Here is a 22,215-nt window from a genome sequence, read left to right on the forward strand (position 1 = left end):
CTCACTACTTTAAAAATTAGAGGGAAGGTTGGCAGTAGTCTTAAAGAGATCCTCAAGATAAAAAGAAATGATTTCCATGTCTTGTCCAAGAATATAAAAACATTCCTAAAGTATAAATTATAATACTTTAAAATGCTTTAAAAAATAAGAAATGTTTATTCTTCAGTAATTCAGTTCCCAGAAGGTGAGTATTTTTTTCTATCACAGAGCAGGACAAAAGAGTTGAGTGACTGGTGACATCCCAGAGTCAGCTCACACTGACTATGAGAATATTAGAAGAAACGTTATTGCCTGTGTGTACCAAGGGAGTTCCAAAGCCACTCTACCCCCCTGAAAAGTAAATTTAAACAGGTATATTTGGCATCAGAATTATTATTTAATCTCAGGTAGATTATTGGCTCAAAGATTAGTCTATACAGCTAGTCATTTGGCAGTTTCTGTTAGCTGCATTTATGCAATTTCATGTGCCTTTTTAGTACTTTTTTACTTTGGGCTATGACTTTTTTATATTTGTAAAAAAAAGAAAATCTGAAGAGCTAGAAGTTTATCTCCGTTCCTCTGAGCAGTTTTCTGCCATGTCACTCACACCTAAAACATCAAATATCTCCTTTTATGGAAATTTTCTTCTAATTGAAAGGAGAGTGGCAACTGTAGACTCTGTCACAGGCTGTCTTCCACCGAGCATGGACACAAGTGAGGAGAGATTGAAGAGTTAAGTGGCATGATCTGTTCTTATGGGTGTTTCCCAACATTTTAACTTTTGCAAACAGCCACACCACTTAGAATTAATGGCTGGTGATTCTATTGACAAAAGGACAAACAGCCTTACAGGTAGTTAATGTAAACAAGAGCTTATATGGTATCTGAAGTTGCAAAAGAGATTCCCCAACCAAAAATAACTTCCTCATCAGACTGGGCCTAAATTCTACCTTTTAGGGATTACTTCTTTCCTTCGAAGCATTTTCTATTAAATATTCCTGATGGGAGGAGTAACCACTAAGCCTTGTCTACCATTAGCATCTTAGTATAAATTTGTTTGCTGGGTATTTCCAGTGTGGTGGCTTTCCAGGAGCTAGACTATGAACATAACATAGGAAAGGGTAGGATAATAGGTCCATGACATAGGATATCATCCCGGGAATATAGATCTGTCTGAGCATCAATGGGCGAACCCAGAGAAGAAGAAAAAAAGCAAAACTATTAAAAGCCTTTAAATTAGAGAAATAAAGTGCTCTGAATTAGAGTGTTTTATTATAGTAATCTACAAAATCATGGACATAGCCTTATATAGATTTGTAGTATTAAAATTTTATCTACTAAAGCACTTCACTGCATTATTTAAAATGTCTGAAGTGTCATCTCTAGTCTACGATAATTTTTCTTTCCTACCAAAGAAGATGAAGTAGTCTGATAAGAATTATTTAATTAAATTAAATTCTATAAATTGAAATAAATTACACAAGCATGTAGACTTCCTGTGATACTTAAATATTTCTAATAGGTATTTTTAATGTGTTCTTTACATACTCATTACTTATATTTTGAAAAACCATAGATTTTTTTAAATTACCCATATTTCCATTACCCAGACATTTCCATTACCCAAACATAACATACCCAAACTGTTAATATTTTAGTAAATTTTCTTTTGATATTTCTTCTCTATATTATCTTTAAAAGGCAATAGAGTTGAAACAATTTTGTATACACACTTTTGTTCCCTGCTTTTTTCACGTGTACCTTTCTTAAATATTTTCCACGTTATTTACATAATTATAACCATCCATTTTAATAATTGTATTATATTACATTACATAGATACATATATATTTCTAAAGTTTTGCTTTTATAGGTAGTGCTGTGATGAGCATCTCACTGCATATTTTTTGTGTTTAGAAATCCCAGAAGTGGAATTATTGGGACAAAGGGTATTAACATTGTTAATGTTTCTGATAAATGTTGACAAATTACTTTCTAAAAGTAGATTAAGGGAGAATTTTCCAGTAAATTCAGTATCTAAAAAGCTTAAGCCAGGTTTATCATCAATAGTATATACCTTTTTTCAAATGTTCCCATTTTATGTTTATACTTACTAAACAAAAAGCTTTGCTATTTGAAAGATGAGACATACAGAAACTGTAATGCAACATTCTTTACTATAGAAGGTGAATTATTTTTGGTCCTATATTTTGAACCCCCTTTGCTTACAATTGCTTCAAAATGAAAGGACATATACAATAAATATATAATAATTTGTATAATTGAGTTTATGAAAATATTTATGTGAGAGATGGCATAGAGAAGGATATAAGTGATTTTTACTACAGTGCTAAAATGTTTTAAATGAAATTATAGTTTAAGTAAAAGTAAAAATGTTTGCTTTCTTTTTTAAATAGCAAAGTCTGGTGGATAAAGTATCTCGAAGACAGAGACCTGATATGAACATGTTATTTCTAAATATGAAAGTAAGACGGACACATCTGGTTAGTGATTCGCTTGATGAGGTATAGATCATTTATTCTAAAATGGTACTAATTGATTAAAGCTTTAAATAAATTCTACAATATAGTGTATTACTAAAGTCTTAGTAATCTGTTTTTCATTTTTGTATGCCAGTAAGTGTGCTTTCTCATACTCTGGTACCATCATTAAAATCAGTTGTGTATTCACAAATAAGCCTTATGTTCATTATTTATATGTTTATTAATGGTTTGTTGTTAACTCCCCAGAAAAGGATTTTATGTAGAACACTTAAGTGAGCAATTTGTGTTTCTGAATATGTAACTTAGATTCTGGACCCACCTTTGTTACTTGTTGGGTATGTAACAAGTCATTTTAACTTCTCCAGGCCTGAGATTACTCATCTTTAAAATTAGAGGTCTGACCTCCAGGGGATATTGAGTGTACTCAGGCCCAAACCTGCTTTGTTTGTATGGAGCTTCATGTATGTACAGTGCTTCAGCCAGATCTTCATGTGGCTATTACAAGATAATGGCTAATTTCATTATGTGATTTTTAAAATCAGGAAGGAAAGTTAAAGAAAAGGAAATGAAATATTTTATGATATAACCTGCTAAATTAAAATCTTGGAGGCAATATGATACCAGGAGACAGGAACTTTGGGCAAGGTACTTGACCCTCTAATTCTTTCTCTTGATCTCTACAACAAACATAATAATGTTTAATTCACACAGTAACTGACAAATTATTGGATGAATGGATGGAGTGTTTTGTGACATTGTAAATAAAGATTGCCTAATGCATTTCCCAGAATTAAAAAAGTTAATTTCCTTTTTACTGCCCTTTGTTCTTCTCTACCATATAATTTTTTCAAATAGTTAACCCGGAAAAGAGCAGACTTAAAAAAGAAGCTGAAAGTTACATTTGTAGGGGAAGCTGGTTTGGACATGGGTGGCTTGACTAAAGAATGGTTCCTTCTTCTAATTCGCCAAATTTTTCATCCAGATTATGGTGAGTATTCAGTTTTTATGAACAGTGTTTCTTCATAATTGTTAGATTAAGTAGGCACTCTTATTTTTAACCTACCCTATGACTTTATAGATATTTTTGTCGACCATAAATGTTGAATAATTTAAGGATTGCTATTTACATATTTAAAAGTGAGCAAACTGAGGATTGAAATGTTCATTATCTTACTGGGAATCCTACACAATAAAGACTGAAAGTATATATTTGTAAGGCAGCATCCTCATCTTTCCTGAATAAACTAAATGCATAAAAATTTGTCATTGAAATAAAGAATATTCAGAATTTAAAAACAAGACTGTAGTTTGCTCTACACTAATATTTGAAGCCTCTTTCACTAGAATTTGATCCATTGTGATAAATCAGAATTCATTAATTAATTTTTAAGACAAAAGTAAGCTTTGAAATTTAAATTTTATCTTATTTAGAGAAAACACCTATATAATCCTTAGTGTCTATAAAAGATTTTTCTTCAAAGAGAGTTTTAAGTGTTTTTCTTACCCTTTATTTTGTATATATGTATATATATCCTCTTTCTGGCAATGGAAAATAGAGATGACATGGATAAATTAAAATCTCCAGATAATCCTCAAAATTAATTTTGATAACTTATAAAACTATTGTTTTTATAAAAGAAAATCAACTGATTTAGTTTTCTCTTTTTAACCCATTTATACCCTTGGTTCAGGATGCCAATAAACAGTAAAATGCTCTTACACATCATTGTGCATATATTTTATATATTTTAACATGAAAGATGGTCTGTAATGGAACTATTGCTGAAATGTCTTGCTTCTAATAGATGAGATATGTACATTTTTAGTACTTTGATTTTTTTTTTAATCAGTCATGTTAATGAAATTATGTTTCTTTTTTTCAGGCATGTTTACATATCACAAGGATTCACACTGCCATTGGTTTAGCAGTTTTAAATGTGATAACTATTCTGAATTCCGATTGGTTGGAATTGTATCCTTTAAACGTTCCACTAGGAGGTGCTAGTACACTAGAGATTTTAAATTTTATTTGAATTTTGGAAAGCTGTTCACATTAAGCCTTTTATTCAGATTTAACATTTTTGTCAAATTTACTAATAGATTTTGCGGGGTGCCTGGGTGGCTCAGTCGTTAAGCGTCTGCCTTCGGCTCAGGTCATGATCCCAGGGTCCTGGGATCGAGCCCCGCATCGAGCCCCGCATCGAGCCCCGCATCGAGCCCCGCATCGAGCCCCGCATCGGGCTCCCTGCTCAGCGGGAAGCCTGCTTCTCCCTCTCCCACTCCGCCTGCTTGTGTTGTTCCCTCTCTCGCTGTGTCTCTCTCTGTCAAATAAATTAAAAAATAAATAAATAAATAAAATCTTTTTAAAAAAAGGAGGAAATGGAGATTCAGAGAAATGAAGAAATTTAAAAAAAAATTTACTAATAGATTTTCAATTATTTGCAGTATCATAGCTGTATGTCACCAGACTTAATTAAAAGGAATTACGAATTTTTTATATTTTTCTCTGAAAATATCTCAAAATAAAAATAGTTATTTCCTATTTCATATATTATCTGAATTATCAGAAAATTAGGACATTTTTAAAATTAAAGTATACTTTCCATTCATAATGAACTATTTTTCTGTTCTTTTATTTTGTGCTTATTTCGCTTAGTTTAATAAATTGAAATTGTGGAAATTAAATCTAGGTCTTTAATATGCCCTCAAATCTGGAAACATCCACACAAAAACTGAATGGAATGGGAATATTTGAAGTATATGGCATTATTGTATAGTGTTTTTAAAATTATATAAATCCCTGTGCCATCCTCTGATCCCTATCAGGTGTAGTGGAGAGGACATTCCTGCAGTGGGTAGGGGATTGGAAAAGATAGCTGCCACATTCACTTTTTTAATTTTAAGAAATATAATTGTCTGTGAAAGAAAGGAGGGAAGAGTAAATAAATGAGCAAGCACTGGAGATACCTATGTTAAAAGAGGGGAAAGTATCCAGCTTTAAAATGTTTACCATCTAGCTGGGCAGATGACCACCAATTCAAGGTCATCAGACTCATGACTCTTTGACTTTAAGTGCTAAGGAGTTCTGAGAAGGAAAAGGAGTCAGTGTATTCTTCCCAGACAAGGTAGAGGTTTAAAAATGGAACAGTTCTATCTGATGAGCACAGAGCTGGAGAGAGTAGGACACAGACTAGGAGAATGGCTAGAAACCAGGATGCATTGTCCTGGGCTTGTTACAGAGAAGTGTGCAGGCCCCTTGACTGAAGCAGAGGGCACCCTGAGTTACAGAGCACACCTTGAGCAAAGGAATCAGGAGTGATCTTAGGGCTGGAATGTTCAGTTGCATTTGTTGAAATAAATCCTGAGGAACGTATATTAAAATTGGGAAAGTGGATGGAAGAAAAGTTAGCAGGGAGAAAACTGCACATTAAGATGGTAAACCTACTTTGAAATTTTATATATGCTGTCATGTCCAAAGGTCCACAGCACCAAGTTCCACAATCTGGAGTGTTCATCAGTTCTTAGACATCTGTATTTATAGTGTTATCTACAGTAATCATTTATTGAATGTTTCAGTTTCATTGAAGGCCTGGGTCACCAATACTCACTATACAACGAGCTATTTGAATTCCCTGATATATATGTTAGTCATACTTTACATTCTTTCACAGCTTAGATTTGGATGATATTTTGACTTTCTAATATTTATAATGCAGTATTAGATCTTACTTAGCTTAAATCACATTTTTAGAATGGTGCTATCCATAAAATCATAAGTTTACTAATTGGCTTCTTTTGCAGTAGGCACTAGTTTCTATTGAATCATTACCCAAAAGAGCGAGCACATTAAGCATATTTACATATGCTGCATATTTCCAGTTAATTAATTAAATCTAAAATTAAATGATTATAGCCACTACTATCTCATTATTATGTGTATTTATCTCACATGCACACTCACAAAAAAACTATAGAAAGTGAGATTGATGCCCAAAAAGCATGATAATATGTAGGAAATATATAGGAAAAATGTGACATGGTAATGGATTATCATCATGTAAGTAGGTGATAGATCTAACAAAGGTGAGAGGTAAAAACTGAGAACACACATTCTATATTGAGAAAGTGTAGGTGGTTCTGTACATATTTTCACTGTAAGTTTCAGGACCAGAGATTTGTTGTTCTAGTAGTCCTGCCAGCATTGCATTCCTAATACTTCAGTTTTAAATATGGTAAGGCTTCGGAGTTTACAGGAAATGTTTTATAGTGAAACCTGTAATAATAATTATAAAATGTTTTGAAGATTGCATGAAGAGCCATAATATAACAATTTTTTTAAACTAGAAATGCTTTTACGAAAAGGGCCATTGAAACAGGCTCTTTAAAATCTACCGTTTGCACCACCTGACGTCTTAGTGGTCCAGCGGAATTCCCCCACCCTCGTCTCGTCCTTGCTTCAGCCAGCACGGGCTGACCTAGTGTGTAACGGAACACTGTAGTCTGCATATGAAACTTCCCTGTCAGAGGGCGCCTGGGTGGCTCAGTTGGTTAAGCGACTGCCTTCGGCTCAGGTCATGATCCTGGAGTCCCGGGATCGAGCCCGCATGGGGCTCCCTGCTCCGCGGGGAGCCTACTTCTCCCTCTGACCCTCTGACCCTCTTCCCTATTGTGCTCTCTATCTCTCATTCTCTCTCTCTCAAATAAATAAATAAAATCTTTAAAAAAAAAAAAAAGAAACTGCCCTGTGGCAAATCTTCCTCATCTGCTAAAAACCTGCCTTCAGGGTTATAATTTTTAAGTTTTAATGAAAAATGCTTAGAACTTGTCCCTGTGGTAGATGATCATAATTGGTAACCATCATAGTATTATGGTCACTATCATTGTTGCTATTATCACAAGTATGGAAGTATATTAGATTTCATTTTCAGTATCTCTCTCTAGAATACACTGCTTGGTCTCTGTTGATACGGTTACCTATAAAATAATATATCTATTCCTTAAGTTACTATTAACTTTCATTCTGCCTTGGCAAATTGAAATACTCATTGTCTTCCAATTTTAAAAATTATTTTCAGTAATTTATCCAGCCCATATGTTTAGATTTCCTTTTGAGCCTATAAAATTAATGACTTCTTTAATAACTTGATATAATAATCTTTATTTGACAGCTGAAATATGACATTTAAAACCCCTCTTTCAGCAAATGGATAAGTTACATTCTGCCATATAAGTAATAAATAAAATGTAATTGGGCAGCGTTTATATATATAACATCTGTAGCTTTTAACCTCAACACTTTGTGTACACTCCAAGTAATAAAAGCCTTTCAAGTATTTCTGTAGGAGAGTAATTGTTTGGTTAGCCTGTCAGCAGCGTGTCTGTACATCTGTGTGTGTGTTGTGTGATTGGCCGTGTCCATATGTTTATTCAGTTCAGCTCTCTTTACATAGTCTGTATTTAGTTTTAAAATAGTTTAAAATGATCACCAAAATTAGTAGTGTATTCTGCACTGGGTTCTGAATAAATTGCTGCTTCTAATTATAAAATCACCAACATCATTTAAATTTAGAATAAATTTAGAAAGTGTTTTCTTGTATGTCAAATAATTTATGAAACGTCTGAAATTGCTGTCTGTTGTGATCTTAGATAAATTTTCCTGGGGAAATCATCAAATACTATCAACCGACCCCCCCCCCCCCCGTTCACGTGACTTTTGGTAGTCAAGGAATTATAATATGTAAAATAAAGGGAAAATAAAGAAAAAGAAGTGTGTGGGATTAATTAAAATCAGTGTTAGGTCTGAACTAAGTATGCAAGAAATAGACTGATGCATAATTCAAAACTCGTTTGTTGTCATGGATTTTATGTTAATGCTTAACATTCAGTATGCATAGCTTATGGGACTAGCTGTTTATAACAGCATTACCTTGGATATTCGTTTCCCCCCCTGCTGTTACAAGAAATTATTGAGCCCTCCCATCATTCCTAGTGATCAAAATATACCAGTAGGCATCTGCAATGTGACCACTGATGACTTGTGTCAGATTATGCCTGTAAGTATAAAGTTATTAGCATCTTATTCCTTAATGCTACATCATCTTCTCTTCCACCTGAAGTCTTTCTCCTAATGCTATTCTTATTTTTAAATATAGTTTCCCTCTACCTATGTTACCCATCTCCTTCTTCATCTAGCTTTCTCCTTCCTCATAGAGGGAAATCACCCACTTTGCTGCACTCCTAAGCTCTTACAGCATAGCAGAACAGGCTTTGAAGTGAGAGAGACAGAGATTAGAATCCAGGCTCTGCCACTTACTACCTCTGTGAACTTGGCTAAGTTGTTTAAACTTTATGAGCTCTAGTTTCCTTATGTGATCAATGGGATAGCAAAACTTACATACGGGGCAATTATATGAGATAATAAAGCCCTTAGTACTTGATTACTTCTGTGGATTCTTATTAAGATGATCCTGTGCTATATCAGTAACAGTGTCAGCAAAAACATTTCTAAAATAAATACAACAAATGAATTTCACGGTACTGCCTCTTGCAACATTCCTCTCTTCAGAAATTAGATATCTCATCATCAAATTTAATCCAAGGTTAAAATTTAGTAGAGGAGGGGATACTATACATATCCTTCTGATAATCCCCTATAATAATATTATTTTTTACAGCTGACTTTTGATAACTGTTGGTCAGCAGAAAATTCTTGGTAATATCTTTAGCAAATGGCCTAGATGTGGAGAATCTCTGTTGCTAAGTATGCCTATCTAAATATCCCTGTTTTAATGATCCAGTGAGTTTGGTGTAGGAGGTGCCTTCCTGTGGAAGTTGAGAAATCTCTCCAGAACACGTTTGGTTAGAAAACTACTCTTCATACTCCCCAGGGGGTTGATACCAGACACATTTTTGGAAGTTGGGTTTAGGATATTTTCAATTAAGGGCATAAATCCACATTTTTGTAAGACTTAATAGTGGGGCGCCTCAGTGGCTCAGGTGGTTGGGCATCCAACCCTTGATTTTGGCTCAGGTCATGATCTCAGGGTCGTGAAATGGGGCTCTGTGCTGAGTGTGGAACCAGCTTAAGATTCTCTCCCTCCCTCTGCCTCCACCCCTCCTCCCCGACTGGAGCATGCACACTCTCTCAAAAAGAAACAAAAAAACAACAAAACAAAAATGACTTAATAGTTAGAAAACTAGTATGATGTGAGAGTGCACAAGTTAATAGAGCAGACTCTGATTAAGAAACTGAAAGTTTGGGGCGCCTGGGTGGCTCAGTTGGTTAAGCATCTGCCTTCGGCTCAGGTCATGATCCCAGGGTCCTGGGATGGCCCCACAGTTGGGCTCCCTGCTCAGTGGGGAGCCTGCTTCTCCCTCTCCCACTGTCCCCTGGCTCGTGCTCTCACTCTCTCTCAAATAATAAATAAAATCTTTAAAAAACAACAACAAAGTTCTCCCTTCTATAGTCTTGTATCTGCAGCACACTAGCTATGACTCTGGATTATTCACTTAATTTTCTTACCTGTAAAATATTGGGAATAGACTAATCTCTGAGTTACCATCTCATTTTAGATTTTTGTAATTTTTTTAATTGCACATATTAAATTTCTGTCAAATTTTTTACCACTTTTCTAATTTTATTACTAGTTTTTGCCAATAAATTGCCTAATTTTATGATTAAAACTATTCAAATTTGGCTCATTTAGAGCCAACTTTCTTTTTTAGTTAATGGATATTTTATGAATGATGACATTGAAATATTATTTTATATTATGGAGCTGAAGATTTCACTGTGCTAATTTCATATTCTTATGTTGGCCCTTTAATAATGAATGAAGATTCCTACAGCGTGGTGCTAATAAATGCAGTAATATTCCACTGTTTCCTTAGACGAACCACCAGGATTGTCCTGCAACAACAATAAGAAATCTTCCCAACCTTAACTTTGTGAAAATTACACTTGAGGGTTTTAGTTCAGAACAGAGGAGACTCGAGCATATCCTTGAATCAGCAACTGTGATATCTCTTATGCTTAAGTCACTCCCAAATATGTTGTATTAAATAAGGCCAGGAAGGGTATTCAAATGGTGTATAAAAACAGTATTCAGTATATTCACACACTCTTTATCTAATTATAGGTTTACAAAATCATAAAAAGTTTATACAGGTAATTAATGGTATTTTAGAAATAGCATATTACAGTTAAAAGTCCAAGATTGACAATATAGGTAAACAAAAAAAAAATTCTCAACAAAAATAGGGGTTTGAAAATACAAAGTCTGGAAATAAAGGGTCTATAGTCCCAAATAAAACAGATCTGAATACATAACTTCATAACCTATTGACTTTGTATTTTGTCATTAAAAATTTCATCTCTGAAAGATGGTGGTAAGTCCTTTCCCCTGGGTTTACCTGGTAGTCTGTGGAGTTCTTAAAAATTGCAAATTCCCAATTATAATTTTCAGCACTCATGATTTTTATTAATAATTGAAGCAAATGATGACACTCATACCATATCTATGCCAGCCTAGATTTGTATAAAAATTTCTGATTTTAACAGAATGGAAAATTTATTGTGTATTTAAGATCGTTCTATGCTGTTGTTTACCTTTTCCTCTAATAATTAAAAATAAAACTTTAATTTTGTTCATAAAACCTGAAAAATATTTTTAAATATTGGGTCAGTTTTTCTGTTTGTAAATCTTTGTTCACGGATAACATAAGTTATAGGAAAATACTACTACTGCTGTTCCCAACTCTGGGGGGAAGAGAAGGGCACTGTAACCGAAATGTAGAAACCGAAATGTAGAAACCATGTATGAACTGTGTTTTGATGCTTAAAAGATGAATCCTAAGACAGCAGATTTTTAAAGAATATACATTGAAAAATACTTTGAATTCATAAATAATAATGTTGCTGATAGCAGTGAATTATGATGGAGACTGTGCTCTTCGCTCACTGCATAAGAATAGATCCGAGTTACGCCTCTGTCATTTGAACTGGATGTTTTCCTCTTACGTGACTTTTCCCAACGAGTTTTTCCAAGACTTTCACGTGATAGAAATCATTAACATTTTGTGCCCTGGAAAAATATATCCCAAATATTATCTTTAGTTCAAAATCTGAAAGAGTCTATCTACTCTATCTCACATGTGAGTTCACTATGGTAGATCTGCTTAACTATTTTAGGTAATATTTGATTAAAAACTCAGGTAACAGATTTCTTTTTACAGGAGTTGGCCCATGGGTTAAGTGAACTCCTATCCTATGAAGGCAATGTTGAAGAAGATTTCTACTCAACATTCCAGGTACCGTTAAGAGCAAATAGCTTTCTGTTAACCATGTATTTCATATACGAAAAATGCCATTTGTTATTCAATATCTATCATTAGAAAAGAGGAACAAGGATTAATCAACACACACCATCCCTTATCATAAAGGATCTTAACCTGATAATGCAGAGACAGTACAGCAGACACGTGTAGATGGCCAGTCAAGGAAAGTGCCTAAAGAAGCTCCCCAAGGGTGCAGGTACTCTGCCAGGCAGCAGGCATACTGACTTAATTCAGCTACTTTCTCAGAGCTTTTCAGCTTCTAAAAATAAGCCTCTCCTGTAGCTTCAATACAAGAAGTTAGGAGCAGAAACTAGTGGATCAGACCAAAATGGTCTCATTTCCTCTCCCCTAACAGTAATTGGGAGATGGAAGTCAGAGTAATCCACAGAGCTCCAAAGACCTGAGTATTATCTAAACGGCCACACAAGTCGATGAACAGCAGTAAGGTATTCAGCTGTGCTCCACAGAGAGGGTTAAGTCCCTGTAGTTTGTATATGGGGGTGGGGGTGGGGGGGAGGCGTGCTCTTAAAGGTTTACAAACCTGTTCGTGGAAGCCTATTATTATATTAACCATACCAATAAATATCTTGTGTTGGAATCTCCCAACAGGTTTTTCAAGAAGAATTTGGAATAATTAAATCCTACAATTTAAAGCCAGGTGGTGATAAAATTCCAGTTACCAATCAAAATAGGAAAGGTAAGTAGACACCATTTCTTAATTGAAATGCATGAATATTTACCATTTACTTTTACTGTTTAACGGATGTAAAATTGCTTTCCAGAATATGTGCAGCTTTATATTGACTTTCTTCTCAACAAATCCATCTATAAGCAATTTGCTGCATTTTATTATGGATTTCATAGTGTGTGTGCTTCAAATGCCCTGATGGTGAGTTTAAAACTAAATTATGCTTTCAGTTAGATCTTGTAATACTATAATAGTGACAGATAAGTCCTTGAATAGATAAGCTTCTAAAATAGAAAATATTTTTTACTTTTTAAAGGTAGAGCTAGAAGTAAAAATAGCTTTCTCATTTCAGCCTTAATTCTGTAATGGGAGAAAAGACCAGTCAACTCCCTTTTTCTTTCCTTGGGCTCTGTCTTATACTATGTCTTTTGGGGCTTTAAGAATTTTCCTTAAGAGTAGATGAAGAGATCCCATAGGCTCAAGGTCTTAATACTGAGGGACTAAGCACAGAAAACAGAGTTAACAGGTAAGCTCCAGGGCCGAAGCCACAACTTCTGATTAAGGAACATATTTCTAACTGCTTCCTGCTGCAACTCTGAGTTACCTTTTACCCATAGGAAGTAGTTTGTCCTCAGAGTCATGATGAACTCTGGTTGGTTTGACATGTCTTAGCCAGGTGAAGATGGGTCAGTGCCATTTAGAACACCATGTCCGAGAAAAGTCAGTCTTCTCAAGAAGCCCTGCTCTCCCCCAGCTACGCAGGGGGCGCTAGTCATACCACGTGTATCTCCCCTCAGTTTTAGTATGTGCGTTTGGAGTAAGGTCTTCCATTTGAGTTATTGTTATAGGAGAGAACTGGTTTTAAGGTAACCTCTGTCACGTATTTGTTGTTAAAAGCACCTCTGAAAAAGGAGCACTTAAATTGAGCTCTAACTGGGTTTTGTCTGTGACACACTGCTACTTGTGGGGGTGGAGGGAGGGAAAATAAGAATTAAATGGCACAGCATGGTCTCTATTCTTAAGTTTTAATCTCTTTAGGTGAGGGACAACTTATGTAGGTGAAAAAAACAGTGAACTACACGAGGCAGATATAATCAAGTACCCAAACTCTACAGTGCCCCTGGGAGGTGTGTGGTCTATTGGAAGGAGGCTGGAATAAGCTAAGAGAGTTTCAAGCAGGCCTGAGGGGGCAGGGAAGAGTTGTCATTTGAATTCATGCTTAGTCATCTGCTTGTTTTTCTGGCAAACTGCTAATTACTATTTGCAAAGGGGAGAGCCTAATAGTTTGACAAGATTTATAAATTTTCAGGAGCAAAAATATCTTAACCTCAGTAGAAAACTAAAAATGGAGATTTTTCCTTAATAAAAATGGCTTGGTTTACTATAAAGAAGTCATATGTTTTGTAATTTGATTCAGTGAAGATAGTTCCAATTTCATTTTTTTATTCATCACTTTTTATTATCATTTTTGGAAAATAACTATTGGCAGCTGCTTCGTCCAGAAGAGGTTGAAATTCTGGTCTGTGGAAGTCCCGAACTGGACATGCATGCTCTGCAGAGAAGTACTCAGTATGAGGGCTACGCAAAAACAGACTTAACTATAAGGTTAGCGCATTCTACTTCTGAGCGTCAGCTTGCCGGAGAGGGGATGAAAGAGAGTGTAACTTATTTGTATCATTTACAGTCTTTGAATCAAGTAAGTTAGCTGAAATATTGTAGAGTCCCACACTGCCTTATTTTATCTTCAGAAAGTAATGTGAGAATATTAAATATGAAATCACTTAGCAGTCCCCTTGGGAGAAAGTGATATAAATAAGGTTCTACAAAAGTATAGAGATTTGTTTTTAAATCTTTTTTTAGAGAGAGAGCATGTGAGCTGGCGGGGGGGGGGGGCAGTGGTAGAAGAGAGAACCTTAAGCAAGCTCCCCACCCAGTGTAGAGCCCAACACGGGGCTCGATCTCATGACCCTGAGATCATGACCTGAGCCAAAATCAAGAGTCAGATACTTACCCTACTGAGCCATCCAGGTGCCCCAAGATTTTACTTTTTTAAAAAATGACTTGGGAGGCGCCTGGGTGGCTCAGTCGTTAAGGGTCTGCCTTCAGCTCAGGTCATGATCCCAGGGTCCTGGGATCGAGCCCCACATCGGGCTCCCTGCTCAGCGGGAAGCCTGCTTCTCCCTCTCCCACTCCCCCTGCTTGTGTTCCCTCTCTCGCTGTATCTCTCTCTGTCAAATAAATAAAATAAAATCTTAAAAAAAAATGACTTGGGTTCTAGAATTTCGGGGATGCTATACTTATAAATAGCATTTTACTAGCACTGTGCTGAAAAAAAATAAGGCTTGTAAATTATAGAGGAGAAAAATGGCTTTTGTACTATCTACTGTTGGACTACTTTTATAATTCTATAAAGATGTTACTTTTGGGGTGCCTGGGTGGCTCAGTTGGTTAAGCGTCTGACTCTTGATTTCAGCTCAGGTCTTGATCTCAGGGTCTTGAGCTCAAGCCCCGCATTGGGTTCCATGCTGGGCATGGAGCCTACTTAAAAAAAAAAAAAAAAGTTACTTTCATAATAATGTTAGTCAAAAATCTAACTCGTATATAGAAGCTTGTCGTTCCTTACCTTCACATTAAGGGCTATTATGTATGTTTAAGGGAAGTTTTTTCCTTAGAGCTTACTTTATGTTACTTTATTCTGATCTGCAGGATTTTTGACAAGACATTTTATATAAATTTCCTTTGGTGTTCTTTAGATATTTTTGGGATGTTGTGCTTGGATTTCCTCTTGATCTTCAAAAGAAGTTGCTACATTTTACTACAGGAAGTGACAGAGTACCTGTAGGAGGAATGGCTGACTTGAACTTTAAAATCTCAAAGAATGAAACTTCTACTAACTGGTAAATTTCCAGATTGTAATTTTATTTTTAATCTGTAGGTTTTGCTAATAATAATATGTTTGGAGTTAAAGGATTCTTTCAATCAGAAGTCATTTTTGTAGAAAAAAAATCTTGGGAGTAGATATAACCTTGAAATGAGAGAGAGTATGCATTAAAGTTCTCTGTTCATTTTTGAGACTTACCAATACCAATAATTCCTTTCTATCAACTTTTTACTTTGCTAAGTCAACTGCTTTGTAGTCTCTTTTAGAATCTAGCTGGCTTTTAGTTGTACATTGTATAATGTTCATTTTTATTTAAAGGTGTTTTTTATTAAAAATATTAAGGTGAGTTTTTTGGCTTGTATTATAGTTAGTACAAGAAATCCTCTAGTAGTAGTCCTCTTTTTCTTTTTAATCTAGTGCGCTTTGCATACGAAAGTAATAATGATGGCTTTGAATGATGGCTTTGTTTTCTAATATTATTGATGGGTTGATGCTGATCTACTTGTTTTCCCAAACACCTTATAATATCTAGAGCTGATTTGAGTAGATGCTGCTTTTATTAGAATCATTTTTTTCTCCCACCCAATATATTCCCTGAGCTTTGTCAGCTCTTCCTTTCATTTTAGACCTGGACTCTGTCCTTTCCTTTCCCACGGCCACCACCCTGATGTAGTTGTGTTTAGCTTCATTCCTAGCTTATTCAAATAGCCTTCTTCCTGGTCTACTTGCTCAGATTCTTCCCTTTTTAATTATTTTATCTTATTAAATTCATTTTCCTTAACACTGCTTTGCTTATGGTATTTCCTTGGGCCATAATAGCTTTACTGCTGCTCTCCTTCAGTTTAAGTTCTAGACTCTAGAGCCTGTCCAATAAAGCTCTACAGTCCTCTCCCCAAGATTACATAGCAGGGCGCCTGAGTGGCTCAGTTGGTTAAACGACTGCCTCCGGCTCAGGTTATGATCCCGGAGTCCTGGGATCGAGTCCCACATCGGGCTCCCCCTTCTCTGTGGGGAGCCTGCTTCTCCCTCTGCCTCTGCCTGCCACTCCCCCCTGCTTTGTGCTCACTCTTTTTCTCTCTCTCTGTGTCAAATAAATAAAACCTTAAAAAAAAAAAAAGATTACATAGCAGTTTTCCTTTCTTGTCATGCTTTAGTCAGCAGGCTATTTTGCTGTTCCTTAGACACATTTTGTCCTTTCCTTTTTCATACTTTTAAATGGTTCTCCCAACACATGACATTCACTTGCTGTCTCTCTACTCAAGAAAGTTCTACCCCTCCTCAAAGACCCAGTTTCACATCAACTTCTTCTGTAAAGCCAAAAATCATCATTCCTTTGATTCACTCCTCAAATATTTTATAGAAATCCTATGTCACTTAGCATCTTGCACCTTTATCTTAGTCATTTTGCCCCTCAGGGCAGAGGCCATGCCTTATACATCTTTGTATTCTTCAAATAGCCACACACATATTAGGTGCTCAGTAAATGTTTCTTGAATGAATATTTCAGTCAACATCAACATTATATTAAAATACAGAACAAATATTTATATACGTATATATATAATTAAGAAATGTCTAAATAAGATTTACATTGAAAGACCTAAAATGAAAAAAAATTCAAAAGAAGCTTTTTTTTAAGGTTATAGTCTTATTTACTTAACAGAAATTAGTTTTTCAAAATATTGATTAACAAAAATACTGTCAACTTAAAAAGAGTAACCTGAGGGGTGCCTGAGTGGCTCAGTTGGTTAAACGCCCAGCTCTTGATTTTGGCTCAGGTCTTGATCTCAGTGTCATGAGTTCAAGCCCCACATTGGGCTCCACACCCAGTGTGGAGCCTACCTTAAGAATAACTAAGTAAGTAAATAAATAAATAAATAAAAAGGATAATGTAAGTAATTTAATTTAATACAAAAGTGATATTACACCTAAACTTTTCCTATTGTTATTTCAGGGATTATTTTGTAAGCACATGTGGTTTAGGCATGAATCTTCCACAACTCTAGGATTTGCAGTAGGACATTCACGTAGATTAAATATAGTTGTCCATCAAAGATGTGTACATCACCATTGTAGATCCACTAGATTTTTGTTAAATAAGAATGTTAAATTTTTACATGGTAACAGTATTGGTGTGAGGTAAGGCTGATGTGGGTTTGATTAATGGGTCTACAACTTTACCAGCTCTGTGGCGTCGAACAGATTACTTAACCTGTATGTTCCCATGCTTAGTTTCCCTCATCAGTAAAATGAGGATAACAAAAACCACTCTTTAAGTTGCTTTGAGGCTTAAATTAAACACTGCATATAAAAACACTTAGCACAGTGCTTATCGTAGACCAAGCACTCGGTAAATGCAAACTGATTGTAATGATTTTAAATCTTTTAAAACAGAGGGCTGTCAAAGTTTAGTTTCTGATCCTACAAACTTGTTTGAAAATGTTCTTTTCTCTGGCACATTCCCCATTTTTATTCACTGACTTTTCCGATGGCTGTTTTGATGCTGCAGAGGTCCTCAAGTCTGCAGGATGAAGGAAGGGCCTAGGAAAAGGGCAGCAATCTAGAGTGCAGATAGTGTCATCAGGGAGAGGCTCGGGCTGGTCCAAAAGGTGCAGAGGATGGATGCCGCGTGTGCCTGAGGGCAGCGGCACTGAGAGCACGGGCGTCAAATATCCAGGAATGTTCTTTTTATTATTTTTGGACAGTCAAGACTGAAATAATAATAACAGTTGTATTATCCACTATTCTGCCGGATGTTTTATGCGCATAGCTCTTTAAATCTTTTAAACAACCCACTTGGATAGTTCACCCTGCTGTGGTGACAAGGACACTGAGACGTGGAGACATGAAGCCAGTCGAACAAGATCCCACGGCCAGTAAGTTGGGGAGCCAGGATTCAAATTCAGATCTGCCTCCAACAGTAATGCCTCTAGGATGCAGGTTTCACAAGAGCACAGGGACATTGACCGGCTGGTCTGTAAACCCAGCCCCGGTGTCTAGAACAACGGTGCCGATACATAGTAGTAGGTGCTCTGTAAGTATCTGTCCAGTGAAGGAATTAAGGAGTCGCCTCTTGGCATAGCGAACTAGATTTGAGTTGGCCATGTTTGATAGTAGCTTTGCACTGATCCAGTATGTATTTTGAGACTTAATATCTCTAAAAAGAAATTTTTTTCCCCTAGGTTGCCTGTGGCCCACACCTGCTTCAATCAACTTTGCCTTCCCCCCTACAAGAGCAAAAAGGACCTAAAACAGAAATTGATCATTGGAATTTCAAATTCAGAAGGTTTTGGACTTGAGTAACCTAGAAGACTTGAAATATATTTTATATGTAGCATTTACTTCCCTCTTATTGTGCCTTTAACCTTTTCATGTCTCTGTCTCACAGCACCTTGACAAAGCTCACTAACTTTAAAATACTGATTTTTTTTAAATCAAATATGAAATATGTTCAGTGGGGGAGGCATGATTTTCTAAAAACACAGAAATTGCTTGAGGAAAAGACCAGATGGCAGAGACAGATGTGGGTCCAGCCATTCCTTTTTATAGCACTTTATGATTCTCCATAGGTCCTTTCTCACCAGTACTCCACTGGGAAAGCAAAGCGCAGTGAAGAAAGCGCCGACCGCGTAGTGGCGCCCGGTGGGCCCCGGGGGCAGACACATGCACAGCTCCATTCTCGTTCATGTAAGGCATGTAGCCATATTTTCATATAGAGGTAAACAACAACAGTATAAATGCTGTTTACAGGGTTTGTTTGTTTGTTTGTTTTTTGATATACTGGCTTTGGTCCTCTAAGATTCTTTTCAACTGTTGCTGAAAAGCATGTAAATAACTACATAATAGCCTGAGAATAATGGGATTTTGATAGTGCCATTTATTGCTAAAAGATTTATTTTTACAAAGTAAATTCAGGGTTTTAGATGTGTATACAGCTTTTACAAATCAATAAAGATGATTGTACAAGAGTGTTAACTATTTTCAGACTAATTGGATTTGAGGTTCTGTTCTTTTAAGTAATGTTAGTCTGCATGCACATTGGCAGTAAACTAGTTACTTTGAGTATTCTGTAATATTTGTATAATGATCATTTCTTCTTAAGGGTCAGGACATTAGAGGGGAAATCAGATCTAACTAATTGTTAATAAATTAAGTCAATTACAAGCACAAAAGAACTGTTTTTATATATAATTTGATTGATGTACAAGGCTTATTTCTAATATTTTTTGATTACCAGTTGTACTGACACACTAATTTTGGGGAAAGGCTAGGATAAGATATTTGACAAAAGTGAATACAATAATAACACCTGTGTCAAAATGATGTGGCTTGGTGTAAAAATAAAGTTCAACATTTTGGCCAAAATGTTTGTATTTCACTGGATTCTGAATGTAGTAAATTCAAAAGTACCCTTTTTGGAGTTTCTCAACAAGTAGCATGTAAAAAGAAACTACATTTTAAGTCAGACTGTAAATGGTTTTCTTTTTATTTACAGCAAATGAAGCAGTTTTATTGGCATGTTACAAATATTTCCAAATCAAGACTTCTCTATTATACTTTGATAGCTTTCCTTCAGGAAACTCTGAAGATACATTTGCAATAATAATGAAGCCAGCATTTAGTACCAGCATATGGTTCACAGGCAAATAATACTGTCCCCCAGTTTTTTCTTAGTTACACTGTTTTCTTACTGCTATGCTTCCTACACCCAACCAGCAGAATACTTTTCGGGTGGAGGAACGAATCAACTCGTTCTCCTGTAGGGCTGGGGCCAATTTGCGAATCTCCTTCGTTTACTGTTCCTCTTGCGAAGGAAGTGACTCTGCTTTTCCACTGGGTGTACTATGTAAAGGATTTTTCTTCTTAAAAATCTTGGAAAAGCCTAAGAGAGTTAAAGGCATGTTGGTTTTGTTTGGTTTGCTCTGTTTCTTATCCATCTGCAAATAAAACTGCTTCTCTGTTAGACTGCTTGGACTAGAACGTAGGTTTCTACTTACTAATAAGCACAAAAGAATCACGTATAAGAAATCAGATTTAAGTGTTTTAAATAAAACAGAGTTTTATTTGGTAGAGATGGAAAAATTGTGTTGGCTTGGTCTGCATGTTTAATGATGTGCTTGTTTATCGATAGCTCTGTCACTTTTAAATAAGTACACAAGCAAGCCAAATTTTTAAATGACAAAGTCCATAAGGAACTAGAAAATTATTGTTGTCTGTTGTTATTAAGTTGAAATTTATAACCATTTATCACTTAATTACACATTGCCTTTATTTATTTATGTTGGTTTTGGTTTACAGTGTAATAATACCTCATTTTCTAAAAAAAAAAACAAACAAAACCACTATTGTCCTATTTCGTTAAATAGCTAGAAAATTCATGTAGTTGCTTTTTTTAATATAATCTGTTAAGGAAGTCTTGATTTTTATATCTGCCACAGTAAATTAAAGCATTGTGCAGTATTTATCAGTATTTACAAAATGTCCTGTCCTTTTTAAATCTTTGCTTAATCATATTTTTGTCTGTATGATCAAAAGTTTTTAACAGTCTGTCTTTTTTGTACAAATCTGTATTGTATTAAGTTCATTTCTGGATAAAATTTTTCAAATATTAAAGTTATACAATCAGTCAGGCTTCAGCTCAATTTTTTAACATTAGGCAATTCATTAAAACCGTAAGTTTAAAATATCTTATGAAAGCAAACTGTTCTCTTCTTTACACTGTCTCTTAAACTAGTGCTTAGGAAAAAATACATAGAGCTTCAAAAGATATGTGTTGATGTTGACACCAAATAAAATCAACTTCTTTCACATTCTTTTCTGTATGAAATAATGTCTATCCAGTGTCTGGATGGTCACAAACCATTCTGTCAAATGAACGTTAGAACGTCATGGAAGCCACCCAGAAAGGAACCAAGTATGACATTTCATTGGCCAACTTCAGATCTTAAGTATTGCTCCCCAAAACCATTAGTTTGGCCTTCCTCCCCTTGCCCACATCTCCTATGCTTAAGGAAAAGAAAGAGATTATGAGAATGTAGGGGAGAATGTCATGAGTGATTCATGGAAGAAGAGAGCTGACTGATTTCATGGAAGATAGGCAGCTAGGAGGGAGGGAAGAAGACCAGGGTGGGTTTTCCCAGTGGCAAATACACGATCAGATGGCAAATTCACCCAGATGGCCACACAGCCTTTGGTCCGGTGTGGTGGTTACGAACAGCGCTTTGGAGCCAGACTGCCTGGGTTTGGGTCCGCTCTTCACTAGTTGTGTTTGGCCAGTTACTTATTCTCCCCCGGCCTCAATTACCACGTGAAAATAATTTGTAAATGGCAATAACAAAGCTCCCTATCTTGTAGGTGGGCTTGTAGGAGAATTAAATGAGTCGATGTATGTAAAGCACTCACTCACGTGGCATATGGCAAACAATATGATGGGTGCAAGAGGCAGCATGTGCTATTGTGATGACGTCTTAAAACCATGGCTTCTGCAGCCTTCTGGAGGTTTTTGACTATCAGACACTGGGGACAACCACAGGTAAAGAACTCAAAAGTGTTTCTGAGGCATTAAAATTGTGTTAGGAGAATATTTCTTCTTCTAGAAACAGTGCTTTAGAATTGATCCTTGTAGATGTCTCACTAGGCAAGGGGTATTTTTTTTTTTTTGCATCAGTTTCTCTGTATTCTATTTTTTCATTTAAATTCAATTAACATATAGTGTATTATTCGTTTCAGAGGTAGAGGTCAGTGATTCATCAGTCTTGTATGATACCCAGTGCTCACTACCTTACGTGTCCTCTTTAATGCCCACCTCCCCCCCTCCAGCAACCCCC

At 35.8% G+C, this 22,215-nt stretch overlaps 1 protein-coding gene across 13 annotated transcripts in view; it reads left to right on the forward strand.

The window, feature by feature from the left end:
- The window catches only part of HECTD2 (HECT domain E3 ubiquitin protein ligase 2), a 73,827-nt gene extending 52,793 nt beyond the window's left edge, over nt 1–21,034 (forward strand). For 2 of the 13 annotated variants that reach the window (XR_004819654.1, XR_004819656.1), the window contains 2 exons: nt 2,397–2,504; nt 3,339–3,467. Coding sequence is in view for 5 of the 13 variants with exons in the window: in XM_027596305.1 (XP_027452106.1) it covers nt 2,397–2,504; nt 3,339–3,471; nt 4,367–4,455; nt 8,378–8,536; nt 11,718–11,792; nt 12,429–12,516; nt 12,602–12,708; nt 13,997–14,112; nt 15,261–15,404; nt 18,571–18,691 (1,140 nt within the window). In the remaining 8 variants the exon portion in view is untranslated. Of the gene's footprint in view, nt 1–207; nt 1,175–2,396; nt 3,472–4,366; nt 4,456–8,368; nt 8,537–11,717; nt 11,793–12,428; nt 12,517–12,601; nt 12,709–13,996; nt 14,113–15,260; nt 15,405–18,570 lie in introns of those variants that run through there. The other 11 variants (XR_004819651.1, XR_004819653.1, XM_035724260.1 and 8 more) reach the window with 9 other exon arrangements.
- The last annotated feature ends 1,181 nt before the right edge of the window (nt 21,035–22,215 follow it).

The sequence above is a fragment of the Zalophus californianus genome, chromosome 15 (genome assembly GCF_009762305.2).
Source record: "Zalophus californianus isolate mZalCal1 chromosome 15, mZalCal1.pri.v2, whole genome shotgun sequence".
Classification (NCBI taxonomy): Eukaryota; Metazoa; Chordata; class Mammalia; order Carnivora; family Otariidae; genus Zalophus; species Zalophus californianus.